The sequence below is a fragment of the Poecilia latipinna genome, unplaced genomic scaffold (assembly GCF_001443285.1).
Source record: "Poecilia latipinna isolate Pla-1442-1.1 unplaced genomic scaffold, P_latipinna-1.0 Scaffold2430, whole genome shotgun sequence".
Lineage (NCBI taxonomy): Eukaryota > Metazoa > Chordata > Actinopteri > Cyprinodontiformes > Poeciliidae > Poecilia > Poecilia latipinna.
The window spans coordinates 24,015-42,479 of NW_015115046.1; the positions used below are offsets into that span (position 1 = coordinate 24,015).

Here is an 18,465-nt window from a genome sequence, read left to right on the forward strand (position 1 = left end):
TGTCTTTGCAAGTTCTCTTAACTATGAGAAACTGCAAAAGAGAGCGAGAAGCGTTAACTAGGTCTCTGGTTTTCATAAAAGCTGGCATAGCAACTGGAAATTGCAGGGGAAAATCATCTTTTATGGGAATAATCAACATGTTGAGAGCATGCCTTTAAGCAGTCCGATTTCTTGCCTGAAAATGGGACTCGTGTAATAATCCGCAATATTAAAGAAAGAATTGTGTGACTTCAGACACAAAGCGCGCACCACAGTTTAAAAAGCCAGAGAGGTTGCAGTTATTATCTGCCGGATGTTAACAGTATTAGTGAGGTCAGTTAAGACTGTGTGTAGTTCTGCGTCTCTGCCTGGATGTGCGCCTGACATTATCCAGGTTCTGCCTCCTGACTGGCACGCTGCCAAACCCCTTTTACCGCTCCGCTCCTCTGCCAACTTCCCTGTGATTCATTTTTTTTCCCCCCTGTGCTCAATAATGCAATTAATGTCATTTTAATGAGGAGCATTTAATTTACAGCCCCTCTTACTGTCTGCCTGCCTGTCTGATTGGTCACTTGGGAGGAGACTCAGTCACGTTTAGGTGTTGCAGAAGAGTTGGACCAGTTTGATCTGGGTAGAAAAGTTCTCCTTTACTTTCTCTGCTCCGTAATTAACTCGGAGTGTTAATTATACATTTATATCAGAATAACAAAGTTGCTCAAAGTAACAGTTTTTTTCTGGATTCTTGAACAGTGGCCTTCAAAAGTATTTATACACTTTGAAAATTATCTTAAGTCAAACACATCCATAAGCTTTATGTTATGTGAAGAACAAGACAAAACTAATGCATAATTTCGAAGTGGAAGTAAATGAATGAGTTTGAATTTTGATTCGGCGCCCCAGAATTAGAACTTTATAGAACCAGGTGTTTTTTGGTGGAATCTGTCTTCTGTTTCTGGAAGCTGGCATGTTTGCCTGTACTGCTTTGCAGACATAATTCTAGCTCAGTCAGGTTGGATGGAGAACATTTGTGAAGAGCAGTTTATAAGTCTTGTCACAGATCCTCAATTTGTTTTAGATCTGGATTTTGACTGGACCATTTGTAACCATGTCCATGTAACTCTGTGGAACGGCTGTATTTTTAGGGGTATTGTCCTGCGGGGAGGTAAACCTCCAACCCAGTTAGTATGCTAACATCCAGTTAGTATTTTTAGACCTTCAACAAGTTTTCTTCAACTGCTCCACCCATTGTTTCATCAACTCTAGTCAGCAGGCAAAAAGTATCCTGCTGCTTCTTGATTGGCTGCTTTGCAAATTCCAGCCAACAGCATGTCTAGTAGCATTGTGTTTAGATAGTTCATCTTACCAAGTTGCGTTTTCTTCCAAATATTTTAATGCACTGTACGAAAAAATCTGTGACTAGGCAAATTTTGTGCAAGTTATTTGGAGTTCCAGTACGTTCCACCAATACTGAACCACATATAGGTGGAGGTGCTCTGCATCATAGAAAAGGATATTGAATATAGATGCACAACACATCTGCACAACCTTTGGAAATCTTTGACATTTACTATATTTTTTTCTTTAAGTCAATTCAAGTTTATTTTTATGGCACATTTCAAACTAAGGCAGTTAAAAATGCTTTACATAATAAAAACATCATACTCTTATCAATTACACATTTCCTTTTACATCAAGAAATGTAAAAAAAAAATGTCTCCTAGAACATTGATATTCTTGAAAGGCACCATATAAGCCATGTATTGACAATTATGTCTCAATGTTGATGATAAATAAAAAAAAAGTAAGAAAAGCCTGTTGAGAAGCCTTCTCATTGGTTGAGCTCATCCCTGATTAGAGCACCTCTCAGTTTAATCAGTTCAATGAATTTTTGTCCTCCTGACTTTGACTCAACCTCTCTGTGCTGCCTGAGCCGAAATGGCTCTTAAAGGCTTTTCTCTGAAGAGAGAGGCATGGCAGGAGAAGAATAGCATTCAATCTACCACCCTTAGAGATGTGCAGCTCTCCGTGCGCATTGATTGCCTTCTAGTCAGGCGTCACTGGACTGGCCACCGCCAGCCTTTCTGCGTACCTGTTTCACTCAACTCACCTTTTAGGGGCGGCAAGCAAACTGGAGAATTCAGCCTCACCCGCCATTCCTCCCCTCTTCGACATAATCCCCTGCATGACAGCTAGGGGCCGGGATATACATGCTTAATCCCACTTGTACTAAAATGCCTCCCGAGGCAGCGAGAGAGTGGTGAGGCAGAACAGGCAGGACACTTGGCTCGAGGAGCCCGGAGCTAACGTATCTGTTCCCGTTAGTTTGGCAATGTGGTAGGCGAAATAAAAAAAAAAATAAAATAAATAAAGGGAGGCTTTTTTCGTCCGACGGCTCTCTGATTTGAGCCTTTTTCTGGTTCTGTGATTCAGAGTTTCTAAATTGAATAAGAAATAGATTTGTTCCTTTTTACAACCGCCTCCATAGTGCCCTTGAGCAAGGAGCTGAATATCTTGACTCACTAACGGCTCTGTATAGATGCAAAGTGAAACACAATAAAACTGACACTCCTGCATATTAAATCACATGAAATTTCATATTCAGATGTTTAACAGAACATAGTCTTTTTCATAAAGTAGCATTCGTAGTGGTAAATCTAAGAAACTATATTTTAATTCTATGTAAATGTATTTTTTTTTTCTCTCTGCAAAGTCAAAATCTCCTACAATTAATTTTGAGAGATCCAGATAAAACCTTTAAGTTTCGTAAAAGCTTACTTAATATTAGTGAGTAAAATAAAAGCTGATCTCTCTTTCAGACCTTAATTTGCAAACAGAAAAGAACAAATGCATTCATATATATTTTCACAATAAAATCTTAAAAAGCTTTGAGGACAAAAGAGAAGCGGGAGAACTGGGCCGTGAGTTTAATTCATTCTGATTTAACCTTGCATCCTGTAAACACGCCCTTGTTGAGAGAACTCCTACGAGGCAGAATAGGTTAGATTTCTCTCCCTTGTTTTTGTTCATTTCTCACAGACGAGGCCTTGAGCTTTTTCACATGAGCCTCCAGAAAATCTCCTGGTCAATTATTTACCTAGCAGGTTTATTTTTTCCTCCTCAGTTCCCATCCTTCACCCTAAATCTGTAAGAGGATGGACGTCATTCCTGCTAACCCTCCCGTCTGCATTCGGGAGCATTGATTGTAAATGTGTTGGAGTGGGAAAACGTGAACTAATTGGTTTGGTTTAGTTGGTTTCCATGTAACAAAGTGCATAAAAAGTCACAAGACAAGTTAAAATAAACATTTACAAGACGTGTGTAGAGATTTTGAAGTGAGGTCATCAGTAAGATCATTCTGCATGTGGTTGAAAGGAAAGATCACCTGATGGGGAAATAGTTGGGATTTGATGAAAATGGGGCATTTTTCATATGCATTTTAATTATTTTTAGTTTTCCAAGGTCAAATCAGGCCCAAAAAGTGAACAGTCAGTAGTAAAGTTTGCAAATAAGTTTGAAAAACAGAAGGAATTTGATGGAGGCTTGACTGATCAGTTTTAATCTTTGCTAGTCAATTCATTTTCCATTTAGAAATTATTTCTCCTATTGTGCGTTTTTTTTTTTTTTTTTTTTACATGATGTTCCATCTCTTACTTGATGAATAAAGTAAATTCTCCTTGCAAATCCAGCTTAATTTTGAGGTAATTTATGTGTTTCAGTATGATTGTCTATTAAAAATAAGAAACCTTTTTAAATTAAAATGCTTTCTACTGATTCCATCAATAATAGAAATAAAAGAAAAACACCCCCTCGCCCTCTACTCCGGAGGATAAATAACTTCCAGTCCTGCCTCTGTGTTTACTCACCTCCACCCTCTTTGCATTGACCCCCTCCCCCCCTCCCACCTACCCACGCCATTAATCCATCCTTTCCCTTCACCTTCTGCTTGGCCAGTGTGCAGTGCTGCAGTGCTCTCAGCTGCTTTCTTCACCATCCCAGGTCACCACCTACGGTTCTGTTTGCACATTCCCTTTGCAGATCTCCACTTTGCAGCCTAATTGGTACATTCAAAGCTATCTGTTGGGGGTTTACTGGTATATGGCAACCTTTGGATTAGATCTGCGGCCCTAAGACTTAGACATAGGAAAAGGAGTGATTCTTGGCTTTACAGGCCTAAAATTTTCCAAGTGGATATGACCTTTTATTGGATTGTAGTTTTAGGACGGAAATGGAAAAAGCAATATTTTTTTTCAATTTCAACTTTTTTTTTAAAACTTGCAGACAGAACAGAGGTGAAGATCAAGGGCAGGAAGGTCCGACTGCCCTTCTTTCCATTAAACTGGGTCTCAGGCAGTATGAGTACAGTACAGAGCAGCAGTGGCCCATATTCCAAATATAGAAGTCCTTCTTTCAGATTGAATTGAAACCGGGTGAAATGGCTTGTGTGGCTGGACAACCTCAGGTCCTTGGCCTTATTTTTTTTTCTTCTTTTTAACACCCTGTGCAGTCTGGTTATCAGGTTTCATCAACTCAATTTACAGTGTAGACTTCAAAAAGAGACGAGTTTCAGTAAATTGATCATATCTCTGTAATTTGTGCCGTTTGAGATGAGATCCAGTAAATTTGGGGTAGTGAGCTCCTGCAGGATCATTTCTGACCTTCTCTAGAGAAGGACACATCAACTGGGGTGGGAGGCTCAGGGGGGGTGGGATTGCAGGAATTTGACACGCATGCAATGAGATGTCACCAATAACTTGAAGCAACAACTTGCTGCTGCGACAAGAGTTTTAACTTGGCATGAGACGTAAAAGGCAACAGAGCTTTTCAGCCTTTTCACCAAGTCACCTTGCATGCTACAACTCAGCGAGTGTGTGTGTCAGTGGGAGTGTGTGTGGAAAGTATTTGAAGAATTAATTTTTAAAACCATTTACTTAAAGAGACAGCTCAGAGATTTTGACTATTTGGATCCTGGCTGAAAAATTCTTGCATGAGACGCTTTTAGCTTTCCAGCAACATAAAACCCTTAAATATGTTTAGTAAGATTTTTGATTCCAGCTTTTAGATTTTTTTTATATATCTATATCTGAATATTTAGCAATCACAATTAAATTTGGTAGTCTGCATTTTGAAAAGAAATATAAAAAAAAAATGTTTGTTTTTACTGGTTAACTTTCAATTTTGCAGTTTTTTTTATTAAAAAAAGCTGTTTGTATTTTAAATTGTAAATTCTTTAAAAGTTACTTTTATACCACACACATCTTAAGCCTTTAATATCTTGAATCCAAAAGACATTATATAATTGTAAAGTTTTATCATGAGAGTAAAAAGAGCCATTATTGTGAAATATTCAGCTTTTGGTTATTTATATATTTCGAAAAATACTAAATATACTAAATCTCTATTCAACCTTGACTCTTAAGATAAAAATATAATAATAGATAAAAGATCCCAGTCCCCATGGGAATATGCTTTTCTTATTTATGTAATAGCAATACCTAACAAAATGTTCCATATTTGAAGATCAAATTTGACTGGAAGACAATTCTTTAAATTTACTTCATTTCAGTTTGCACAATGCTCTTCTGGCTGTGATTGGTTGGTTGTGTTGTGTGGATGTCACCTGCAGGCTCGTTGACACTGCTGCTGATCACTAACTGATCACCACTCTGATGTGGGGTTAAACTTGGCCCCCCTTTAAACTCCGTCCTCTTCCTGTCTCTCCACCAGTCCACTGTCCCACAGCCCACCTTCCCGATGCCAGTCACCGTGCCAGTGACCAATCAGAATGCAGCGGCGGCCCTCCAGTTCAGCAACAATCCCGCCGGTGCGCTGGTCACCACCACTTCCTTCGTCACCTCCACCCTCACAGATCCCCGCCTCTTGTCACCACAGCAACAGCCTCTGCAGAGGAACACCGTGTCGCCAGGGTTACCGCAACGACCGGCCAGCGCAGGTAAGAAAACATGTGGAACACAGCTGGAAAGCTTTGGTTCCTCTGTCTCCTCACAGTTCAACTGTGGTTGCATTGATCAATAAGCTGTGGCCTTTTCAGATAGGGAGACTTCCTGTTTCAATAACAGCTGTTGATTGATCAGTTTGAGGATTAGTAGCTTTTTATTTACAGTTCCTCTTCCAGGGAGACTATTTTTCTTTCTTGGAACACAGTTTCTCATGAATCTTCTGTAATATTAGCTTATGACACACAGGAAGAGATTAGAAGATTTCAAAACTTCCTCTGAATAAGAAGAGAAGAAATCATCAAAGTTGGTTTCAACATAAGAGGACAATGTCCATAAATGGAGACGCATTTTGTTTTATTAGACTTTCTCCATGTTTATAAGCCACTGTATGATCATTTTGAATTATTACGCATTTCTACATTCGGTAAGGCTGGTTGCCTCTGGTGTCTTGTTTAAGCTGACAGGTTCAGGCTGAGTAACACACTAACAAATAAAGAAAAAAAGCTACATGACCTTACATTGGCTGTAAGCCAAGATCCTCAAAATTAATGGAAATTAATGCAACAGATACCTCACTTTGTATGTCATGAATTTCTATAACATAGAAGTTTTTTCATGAAATAATTAAACTTTTTGATGATTCCCTAATTCATCTGGATGCATATTTATATGTTCAAGCTACACTGTCTCTCTGTTGGTTGTCATGATTTTCATATTTGTTCCTTTTAACATTTTTGCCCAAAGCAATCAGTTTGCATATCGGTCTTCCACACGTCAAAGTCCTGATTCCTTAATGACTCCGTTAATTGAAGTGATTTGATCCACCTTAAGCAGACACAGTTGTCATGGTGATTTTGAGACTTAAAGTATTTTTCATTAAGCTCACTTTCTGTGGAGCCACAGTTTATGCATAAACCGGTGAATTTTCAGAGTAGGCAGGAACCATGTCTGCGTGCAGATGTTCCGTTCAGCTGTCTGTGTATTTTTCTCTCAAACAAGAACACACTTCTCATAACAGCATAAATCCAGAATTTCTTTGACTGACGTCGGCGCACCGCTGCATGCACGCACTTTGTCTGTGGAGGGAACCAATCCTTCTGACTAAAAGGATTTGTGTCCCATTTTTGCATCTCAGACAGGGTTACCTACCAAGCTTTGTTCCGACCGGCGTAATCTCATTGTAAGTCAGAATTAGGTGATGTAACGTGCAACAAATGTATTACAGCATCTTTCATAACATGGCAATCTGTGAAAAGAGTGAGTTTCATGTAATACTCGTAGATGCCCCGCTGCACTCCCACTTCCCCATTTATTTACAGCTTCAGAAGCTGAAAAGACTCCTAAACATTTGGCTTACTGTCTTTTTTCAAATTAAGAAGATAATGTTTTTGTGACATCTTTGAATATTGCAAAGGCAATCTCAATTGCGGTGAAGGCATCTTTCTTCTTTTATTTATTTATTTATTTATTTATTTATTTGTTTATTTATTTTCCTGTTATCGTGATCCCATCACTGTCCATGAGCATCTGGGTCACTAAAATCAGCATCAAGAGCAATGAATGACCATCCAGCTGGCTGACATGGAGAGCAGAAATTACCTACCAGATGCTGCATCCAAACTGTCCTTTCCGACTACAGTTTTTCACATATTTATAGTACAGTATCAAATGAAATGTAATATTGTGCAGGTCAAAATATGTCTGGTATTTTCTGTCATAATAGAAATAATTTTAATCTAAAATTGAAAATTCTCTGGGAATGAAGAGCTGTTCAGAATAATAATTTTATCTGAATACCTTATTTTTTGGACTTTAAACCGCTACTTTTTTCCCACACTTTGAACCATGCGGTTTATAGCCCAGTGCAGCTTTTCTGTGGATTTTTCTTCAACCACCAGGGGGCTCTTTAGCAAGAAGTGAATCGTTGGAAGTCAAAATTGGAAATCAAAGAAGAGCGAGCTGATTTTAATTTAGAACAAGCACATGCTAGCAGCAGGCACAACGGAGAAATGTCTTCAAACTCACACCCGCTCATCATGGAAACCACACGAAGAAGTTCATGTGATTCCGCTTTAAAGTTGAAGACAGATCGATAGCCGCTGCACGTAAGCTCATGAACGAATCCATGGTTGGAGATGCAGGGCTGCATCCTTAATAGCAGATTTATTAAGGACGTAGTCCTCTGCAGCATCCATGTGGAAAACCGAGAGCAGCGGAGATACCAGCGGCTATAGCTTGGTGTGGCTTATATGTATGTTTTCAGGTTTTTTTTTTACTTTGTGGGTGCGACATATATATATGTTTCCAGTTTTTATGTTTTTTATTTTATTTTTTTTAAACTTTGTGGGTGCAGCTTATATAAAGTGCAGTCTATAGTCCGGAAAATACGGTAATAGTAAAAACGGTGTAATAGTAAACAGAACATGATGAAATACTTTCAAATACGTATTTCATCATGTTTTTGTTAATGTTTTTGTTGATGTTTGTTTATTGTATTATAGAAATGATTTAGGTGGTTATGAAATTGAAAGTTGCTGAAGCAGATTTAACCAGGTGAAACTTTTTATTGAAGCCATGTTGTTGGGATCTATATATGAAGCAAAAGTCAGTTTGAACAAATCACACAACCATATAAACTGCATACATTGCAGTTGATCCTAGTAATCAAACAATCCACCAAGTTCAGTTTATTCTTTAAATTGGCTAAAACATTTTCAGACTAAAGAAACCCAGCAGATTTCATCAAGTCATTCACTTCCAGCATTCATTGATACGAAATGAGTGTTTTGCAACAGTACACAGTCGCTTGCATTAAGTTTTTGAATTTCTTCATACTGAGTATGGATGTAGTGAAAGAATGAAAGAAAACTCCCCTTTAACAGGAAGAAACCTGGAGCAGAACCAATACCTGGCACAGAATTAATGGACAGAGCAGAACCAACTCTAGTTATAATGTTATCTCTTTAGCATTTGCATTACAATTTGTAAAGGAGAATAAATCTGTCCTTGTCAAAACAATAACAAAAAACTCATGAGAACTTTATTTTGCGATTTTGAATTTCACAAGAACATTTGATCCATTCAATATTTCACACTGACATTTAGGTCTAATATGTTGTTCAAATAGAAAAAAGTCAATTTTTTATGACTTTAGTTACTGTGTGTAACTAAGTGTAACATAAGTATCATTGAGATTTGATGAAACCAGCACTTTAACTAGAAATGCAGCATTGAGGCCAATTAAGGAGCTTTAGAGAGGAAACGGTCGACGCCAGCAGAAACACTTTTTTTAATGACACACTTGATTTAATGATATTATTTCAAAGTGGATGTTCATCAGTTTTTAGGTTGTTCAGATATACTCCTTCATCTGAGATCTTTTTCATGGTTTTTATGGGTTTCTTTTTTCTGTGCTAGGTGCAATGTTAGGAGGAGATTTGGGGAACTCAAACGGAGCGTGCCCGAGTCCAGTTCGTAAGTAAATCTATTCCTTTCTCAAAAATCATACAAATGACTATTTCACACCGCAACAAACACACAGCTGCACACCAGACACTATTGTTTCTTTTTATCTTTTGAACTTTTAAAAAGCTATATTTCTTTAGTTGGGTTTGTGAGGAGAACAGTGCAGATCGTTTCTGTGTGGCAACAGCCTCACAGTCGCCTTCACAGGCTTATACACAGGCACGTAAGCACCTGTTGACTGGTGACAGCTGGGGGTCACAGCACAAGCTGCTTGTAAACAGTCCAAAGAACAGAGAGGGTTTCAGGTTATAAGACAGTCCATGACTAAGAGAAAAAAAGAGGAAAAGAAACCAATAAAATTCCAACGAAGCTAGTGCAGGTTTCCTCAGCTGGCCTTCTGTTGTTTCTCTATTCACAGTTGGAAGCCTCAACATTTTTTAGTATATTCTGAAAGTGTTTAAATCACTACGCCAGTCGGGAGGCGGACACCTGCTCCAGATCAAATCCACCATGAATGTGAGATCAACATTTCATTCCTGGCAGTGGTTTTCTGTCAGACATGTCAGCCTCCTTTAGGTCCACAGCTCCACCCAGATAAATCAAGTATTGCTAATTAGTGGAAATATTTCTGCAATTTAGATTTTTTACGAAAAATGCATTTGAAATCGGATTTTGGGTTTTTGGAGAGTAAAATTGATCTGTCAGCTGACTGGTTGCTTTCACAGTATTTGTACATTTGATATGTGACTTTATATTATCTCAAGCAGCCATATAAATTAGCTTTTCTCATTTTTTTTTTCTGCTTTTAGTTCCTTTTAGAGTACTCTTAAGCACTGAGTAGTCAGTCTGGGTTTTTCCCTGTATGTAAAGTTAGTGAAACTGACCATTAGAAAATAAATGGAAATGCAGAAGTGAAATAGTTCTTCACATGTAATTTAAATTTCCACTCATCAGGGAAAGACACTTGAAAAAGGAAAAATTATTTTTTTTTTTTCAAGGGAATGAAAGTATCTAAAATATTCACCAACAGTGCTGTAAAATTGACTCGCTCCACAGATTTTGTTCAGTTTTGTTTTTTTTGTTTTTTTTATTGTAAAACAAAAATATTCATAGAAAAACCAAACATGTTGAAAAAAATCACCCCTTTGATAAATTGGGAGTTAATCATATTTTTTTTGGAATGCTAACTTTAATTTTTCTCAACATAACAAGGTTTGATTGCTGCCAAACCTGCAGGATATCATTTAAGTAGAGTCTGTCTGACAACATGAAGAAGGATCTCAAAAAGCAACACGACAAAGTTTGACCAAGAGAAATTCTAAACCAGATGAAAAAGAAAGTCAGTAAACGTACATCAGTCCTGAAATGCATGAAGCCACTTCAAGTGGACAGACTTTCAAAATGGTTCCAGGTGAATATTGATGACTCAACTAAATTTCAAAACATTACACACAACTGAATGACTGGAACAAGTGGCTTACTTAAAGTCTGAAAGTCCTGTCATACTTGTATAAACAGCAGTTTGGTAGAATTAAAACAGACCAGTAAGAAGAGTTGGTCAGAATAAACTGGTCTAATAAATCAACTTGGAAAAAAGAAGCAGTTTTAAATGAGAATGCTGCCAAATTCATAAACTACTCGCTGCGTTGGCCACGCTTGGCTCAAAGTTTCCTCCAACTGATGAAAAAGCTTTCTAATGTTTACTTTTTTGACACTCATAGTTAACAATCTGCGTAACCATTTACACGTCCGCTGCTTTCCCTCTTTATTTATCTACTCTTCTCCTCCCTCTCACTACACCTCCCCCTTTCATCCCGTCTCTCTCAGCTGTTCCCCCTCGTCTTCATTCTGGAATAATCTCCCACCCGTCCCCGCCCCCCACCATCTAGCAGTCCCTTGTCTTGGCACAGGACTCTCCTCAGAGGTGACTTTGACACTGGCCAGAGCTCTCCTCTTAAATCCCATTAGTTTGGACAGATACTGCCAGCTACATCCCACAGTAATGGATACGGGGCGAGGGTGCTCTTTTTTTCTGGATTCACTTGACAGCATTATTTCTCTCATGTTACAGGGAGCCAAAAATAAATCAATACATTCAAATTAACGTCACTTACCTTTTCTTTGGGGTAACAGTGCTTCATCGGGATGAGATGATTCATGATACCAGGTCCAGAAGGATGAGGCAAAACATGGTTTTATTAAACATTTTCAGATAAACTAATTTTCTTTGCACAGAGTAAAGATTACAAAAATTACAGTGAAGCTCCAGCCAGCTTCAGTACTCTGATCTGATCTTTTTTTTAAACAGATTTTTTTTTTTTTTCCTACAATCAAAAAACGGTAATACTTCTGTTGTACCAGTAGGTGGTGAAAATCAGAATTCAATGATAGACTATGCTAATTATGACTCAAGCTATAGCTAGGCTAGCAACTCTGCCAAAAAAAATTCAATGAAAATTTTTTAGCATCTATTATAGAGGCAGGAACCAGAGAGGTAGGTATGAAATATCTAATAGAAAAACTACTCAGTTGTTTTTTTTCTGGCACAGAAAGCGAGAATTGACATGCATGTGCAAAGTGGGCCTCATTGTTTTCAAAATATTTGGCTATCCAGCATGGATGTGTGACACTAGGTACGTTTATTTTTTTCTTTTTAAATTTTGGTTCTGTTTTTTTCCTCAACAAAGAGATTTGGCAAATACCCAGGAAGTGCAAATTAACAGGAAGTCTTTATTTTGCATAGCACCCATCTTTTTTGTGGAGAGAGCCTTAAAGAATCTTTATTCAGTATCAAATGGTCCAGCCATATGCTATGTTTTCTATGGTTGTCAAATGATATTGTGTAAAAGAAGTCTTGAAACACTCCTTGGTGTCATATTTGACTTGAAAGTTTCTTAAATCTCAAAAAGTGTTTTGAAAATCTTTGTGTAAAATGATCCATTTCAGATTTTGATCTTGAACTATTTGAGATTTTGAAGATCAAATTGAAATTTGTGAAATAGCCCATAATTTGGTGGCATCAGGATTCAGAAGCTAACTTTGGTATCGTAGCAGCTAACAGCCACCAGTTTTTATTGCTGGCTGTTGAATAGATGAATGTTCATCCATTCCTGCTTGTCCTTCCAGGGGTGCAGGGAGCTGTTGAATTAGGTGAGAGTTTCGGTGCCCCCCAGTGGAGGCCATCAGTGCATCAGAGACACACAACCAGGCACACGCACTTACACTTAAGGACATTAGATAAACCAATTAATCAAAAAATAATGTTTTCAGACTGTTGGGGAAACCTGGAGTACCCAGAGAGAATCTATGCATGCAAAGGGAGAAGATTCAAACTCCATACAGAAAGACTCTGGATTTGAACCCAGGACCATGTTACTGCAAAGCATCACTGCAGACTGTTCCAGCCTATCTCCAACCAAGTCCCAAAAATTGACTCAAGAATGTCATAGTTTATTAGATATTTGGGATAGATTTAACCGTGTGCTTCTGCTGCTGATGGCTGTGTTTTAGTCTAAATGCTCTCCCCGTGATCCCTCCAGGTTGCTATAATTATGTCACAACATAGTTGTCTATCAACATCTCAAACGTTATCTGAGGTAACCTGATCCTCCCAGACGGCCGGCCACTCTCCTTTTGCACTCATCCACTCTCCACTTTTATCGCAGTTTTCATTACCTCCTCTTGCATTTTAACTTTTTTCCTCCCCTTTTTCATTCTTTCTTTTTAACCTTTTTGCACAATGTATTTTTGTCCTCTCTGATGCTTTTTCCTTCATTATTTATGCCTCTCTCTTTCTGTCATGTCCTTTCTCCAGTCATGTCTTATTCTCACCCCTTTTAGTCTTACTTTTGCCTTTTTTTCCTCTTCTTCCCTAATCCTGTCTTCACCCTCCTCCTGTCATCCCTTCTTACCTCCTCTTTCTCCTGTTCTCTTGGATGTGCCGGTCTCAGCTGTTGTCCAGGGAGTAAGAGCTCAGGGAATGTCACCATTGACGTCATGCAGCATTCCACACATTCCCACGCCCGGCCTCGCGTAATGGGAGACGTGACACACATGCTTGCACACACAGAGGGTACCGACACATGTACACTCATATTCTAAGAAGAACACATGTTAAGGCTACAAGGAAATGCATCAACACGGGCAATTTAGATGAATGAAAGCCACAAACATTTTAAAGTCTTTCAGGGACTCACTCAGCAGGACGCAGCTGCACGCATAAAGACACACACAGCGTAAATCAGCTCATAATCCAGCATGAACCTCCATGTATAATCAAGCAAGAAACTGCAATTATCTTTTTTTTTTTTCCAACAGTCTGCTCTCATTTTATATAAAAGATTTAAAGTCTGATGATTTTGGTTTTCTGCAGAAAATTAAAAAAGGAGGAGACATGCAACATGGGTCATTAGTTCAGTTTAAATCAGGAGTACTCCAGTAATGTGGCATGTGCTGGAACCATTGGGTACCACAGGCACCACTAGCGCCATCTGTTAGTGCAGATGCTCGTCTATATTGTCCCATTGGTCCTCAGAGTTCTGCTTTAATGTCGGCATTGAAATAAAGTTAATTAAATTTCAGCAGCAAGGTTCTTAAAACTAATAAATGAAACTGCATTGAACATGTACAGTATGCAAACTGCTAACAGATTGATTATAATCAGGCTTTTGCCACATCTACAACTCCACATTTACTGTTATGGGATCCTGAAGCAAAACCAAACAGTCAGCTGTTGCTATGAAATGACTTTATATTTGCAGGAAAGTGAACTTTTCTGTACAGAAAATAACCATATAGTTGCACTTATTTTTCCAGTACATTTCTCTTTCCATCCATGCATTGTCTGTGCCCGCTTAGGGTGAGAGACGAGTGCATCACAGGGCAACACAGAGACACACAGGACAAAAAACCATGCTTACACACTCTTACTTTAGGACAGTTTAGAGGCCAGTCAACCTAATTGCCTGGATTGGCAAGAGCACTCAGAGAGAACCCATACATGTGTATGGAGGTCATGCAAAGTCCATGCAGAAAGACTCCAGTCACTGCTTTGAACCGGTAAAGAGGAAAAATGGAGGACATTTATGTTGCAAGGCAACAGTTGTAACTGTGCCACCATGCAGCTCTTCTCTTTATCAAAACTTCAAAATCTCAAACACTTTGTAAATGTCTTTTTGTATAAATCCTGCAAACCTAGTCTTTGAAAATAACTGGCTAGTTACCGTTTTTTGTGCAACCAGTTTTTCATAAAAGTATGACACATTTTAAAAACATGCAAGGCTGAATCTCAGTAGTTTTCTCTCTGCAGCTGTGTTCAGGCTTGTTGTGGAAGGCTGCAGAATTAAAATGAGCACATCAAAAGCTGGGTGCCAGCTTCTGTTAGTCAGTACACCCTTAATTAAGGTAAAGGTGGAAATTTCCTTTACCTGTCTCTGATTTTTGCACTTGTTTTATTTTGTTGCTAAAACATGTAAATATTATAAATATAGCTTTTTCTGAGCATCTATAGCTGTATATGAGCAGTAATGATGGCACTTTGGAGTAATTTTGTCTATCATACCATCATGATAAAAAAAGAAGGTTAATGAAAATAAGAAATTTGCAAATGACTTTAAAAAAATTCTGTTGAAAGCCATCAATCTGCAAAAACCTGAGATCTTTTTCAAATTATTTAAGTCCTGTTACTCTAAAGGGAAAAAAAATGGAGATCAAAATAAATTCAGACCTGACTTGAATAGTGTGATTCAGAAACAAGTGTCTGCAAACCCCAACAAATAGTCAATGTTGCCATTTGGTCAGCTAAGCTTTTAGGCTTCGTGGTTTTAGTAAAGTACATCAAAACCTATTCGAACTGAACTCCAGCTGTAGATAGTAATACAGTATAAACACACAAAGAAAGACACCAGATCTACAGGCTGTATTCTGTAAGGGAACTCTCTTTGAGCCTGGGTTCAGCTGTAGAACATATGTTAACTTCACATTCACTGAGGAAAACTCACGTTAGTTGAACTCATAACTCTTGGGTGACCACCAAGCCACCGCTTCTCCCAGACATGAACACAAACTGACTGCACATTTCCATCAGTCATTGACGTCGACATGCAGACGTGGGGTGAACCCTGCACTGATGGGACACAGGTGAACAGTTTGCCCAGGTGGCTGCTGGGATATGCAGTCCTCGTCTTACCACATTCAGTGATTCCATGCGTTTGCAGCATCCTCTGTTTCTTTCTTCCAGCTGATTGTTTTTTTCTTTGATTCCCTACATTTTTTTTGTTTAGCACATCATGTCTGCTCCAGTTTCCCACACTCCTCTCTCATTCCTTTTCCTTTTCCATCTCTCTTTCTTCCCCAATTTCTCATCATTGAAACCCCCTGATCTGATTTTCCTGTATTCTCCTACTTCTTTAATCATCCACATTCTGTGCATGTTTTCCATTCATAGGCCATTTTTTTCCTTCCTCCTCCCTCAAATGTGTAGACTTATTCTTGTTCCCAGTCTTTCTTTGCGCTTATCTTACTATCCGTTTGCCTATCATTGAACTCCTGCTCTGTCATATCCTGCTTCACTTACTCCCTCAGTTTCATTCTTTTCTTCCATAATGTCTCTCCCAGTCCAGTCTGGTCATTTTCTCTACTTTCTTACTTTTTGTTCATTGTGTGGTGGAGTTAATTTCTCTGTTGAACTGTTGTTGTTGTTTTTACTTTTTGTTTAACCCCATAAATTAAATAATTTGACGGTAAAATACTGATCCAATCTTCTGCATCTGGACAGGTCTGCATAATGTCCCATTAAAAATAAATTTGGAGAAAAACTATTGATTTTTAAACTTCACTTACTCATATGACAGGATGTATGACATATTTCAAAGCAATTCTGGCCACTTCTTTAGGTACACCTGGTTAGTCCTGGGCTGAACTCCCTTTTGGCCTCCAAACTGCCTCAGTGCTTAATGGTTTTGAAAACCATAAACAGGACTGGGACATCACACCTGACTTTTTCGCTCCTACTAGATATATTTTGATTGATTTTGATTAAATCACGATGCCACCCTTAAAATGATGCAGACATAAACAATTGATCACAAATACATTAAATTGATACTTGAATACACTCTACTTTTATGTTGAACACCCATACTTTGTAATTATTTTTTGTATTTTTCCTCTGTAACTACTTAACCACTAAAGCCTTCTTGGTTCATATCACCACATGTTTAAGCTTCTTCCTCCTTTGCCTTCCTCTTTTCCTCATTCTTTCTCTCCTTTTGTGTCTTTCCTCCCTCGCCCGCCTCCTCTCCTCCTCTGACATGCTTCCCTCTCTCTAAGCTGATATCAGAGATAGCATTGACTTGTTGTTGTTGTCAGGTTGCGTTTATGGGCTCTGTGTGTGTAAGTGAGATGAAGCAGAGTCACATGCCACTGTCGTCTGGAGCCAGCGTCATGGAGAAGTGCTATCTGCTATCACACACACACCCTCTCTGCACCCATCAGACGGGAGTACTGCATCTGTTTGTGTGCGTGTGTGTGTGTGTCACGGTGTGGGAAAGTCCCTGCTGTCCCTCTTATGCACTGTGATTCAGTCTTCATTTCAATAGACTTGTCTTTTAACCTCGGCACCAAAGACAGGCTGGAGACTGCTGGAGGCTTGTTGTCATGACGCTCAGCCAGCCAACCTCTCTTCCTTCAGCCTTCACTTCCCAACATCTTATTTTACATTTAACAAGTTACTTGTAGTATGATTCTAAACCAGCACATAATGACATGTACCGTAATAAAAAGTGTTTGGTGGAGAATATTCAGAAATGTGGAAACAGAGTCAAAACAAAGTAAGCAGAAATGGCTGACAAACGGAGCTGTTTTGCTGCAGTTTTAGCATGGCATGTCAGGTATTATTTATCCTAAGAGCAATGATTGTGTTGCTGTGAAAGGGAGAGGAATGTGACAGTTGTGCCATTTCAAAGGCAGGTGTGTTCACTGGTATAATCTGCAGTTTGGCCTGTCATGTTGCTGGGATGCCCCTTTTCAAAATAAAACAATGACATGCTGTGCTTACAGTAATGTAAGCTGATTTATATTAATATTTCAAGTTAGATGTTATGCTTTTTTTTCATGACCAGAGCCAATGCAGACACTTTCAACAAGGCACTCTACACATACTACAACTAATTAGATATTTCTTCAACAACAGGGAGGCAAATTATCTCAGCTGCACATTCTGCTCTGCTATGAATGCCAAACTTGTGTTAATCTGACGCTTGAATAAGGTTTTTATATATGACTGACAAAATGGCAAAATTCAGAAGCTGGACTTTCCAGTGTCCAGATTCTGGATACATCATCTGCTGGAAAATCATAACTTCAAAACTAAGGAAATGTCATATAAATGAAAGTGTGCTAACTTGGTAATGTGGAAAATGTTTAATTTTCCAGGAAAATTTAGCTTTGGAACATTGTCAGCAAACTTGAGCTGGTTTCCTGGATCTAGGTATACCAGGGTTTTAAAAGTTTCAGTTTCAAAGCTGTAGTTTATCAAAGAAAGTTTTCTCTGGAACATAGAGTAACACTGTGATGCCTGCCCCCACCTGTAGCTGTGCACTGCCAATCTGGCTGTTTCTTTTCCTATTGCTGTACACTCGTAACAAATTTAAGTAGGTCCAGTAATCAGAAGTTAGCTCTGTTTTAATAATAACTCATTTGTCAATGTATAAACTATATTTCTATAAGTAGTCAGCTGCTGGCTCCAACCAAAACCAGTGCTCTTGGTATTGTTATTGTTATTGTACTATTAAACCCTCAACATTTCTGCATTTTAAAATAGGTTTTGCAACATTGTTCTATATTTTGTATTGAGGTTACATATCATAATTATGTAGTCTCCCAAACTTCTGCACCCAAACTTTACCTACATTTACAAAACCAAACAGATGGTTTGCAAAACACCTAAACTATCAATTTCATCTTCTAGATTTAAGGGTTTTTCTTTATTCAGATTAAAACAAAAAAAAAAAAAAAAAAAAAAAAAATCCCTGAAGCCAAATTAAAAAAACCAAAAAGGGAAAAC

The 18,465-nt window shown here is 38.4% G+C and overlaps 1 protein-coding gene across 1 annotated transcript in view; it reads left to right on the forward strand.

The window, feature by feature from the left end:
- mef2d (myocyte enhancer factor 2d) overlaps window positions 1-18,465 on the forward strand; it is a gene marked incomplete at its 5' end in the record, with an annotated part of 59,645 nt that overhangs the window by 18,168 nt on the left and 23,012 nt on the right. The window contains 2 exons of the mRNA XM_015019398.1: window positions 5,704-5,929; window positions 9,354-9,410. Of these exons, the coding sequence (XP_014874884.1) occupies window positions 5,704-5,929; window positions 9,354-9,410 (283 nt within the window). The remainder of the gene's footprint in view (window positions 1-5,703; window positions 5,930-9,353; window positions 9,411-18,465) is intronic.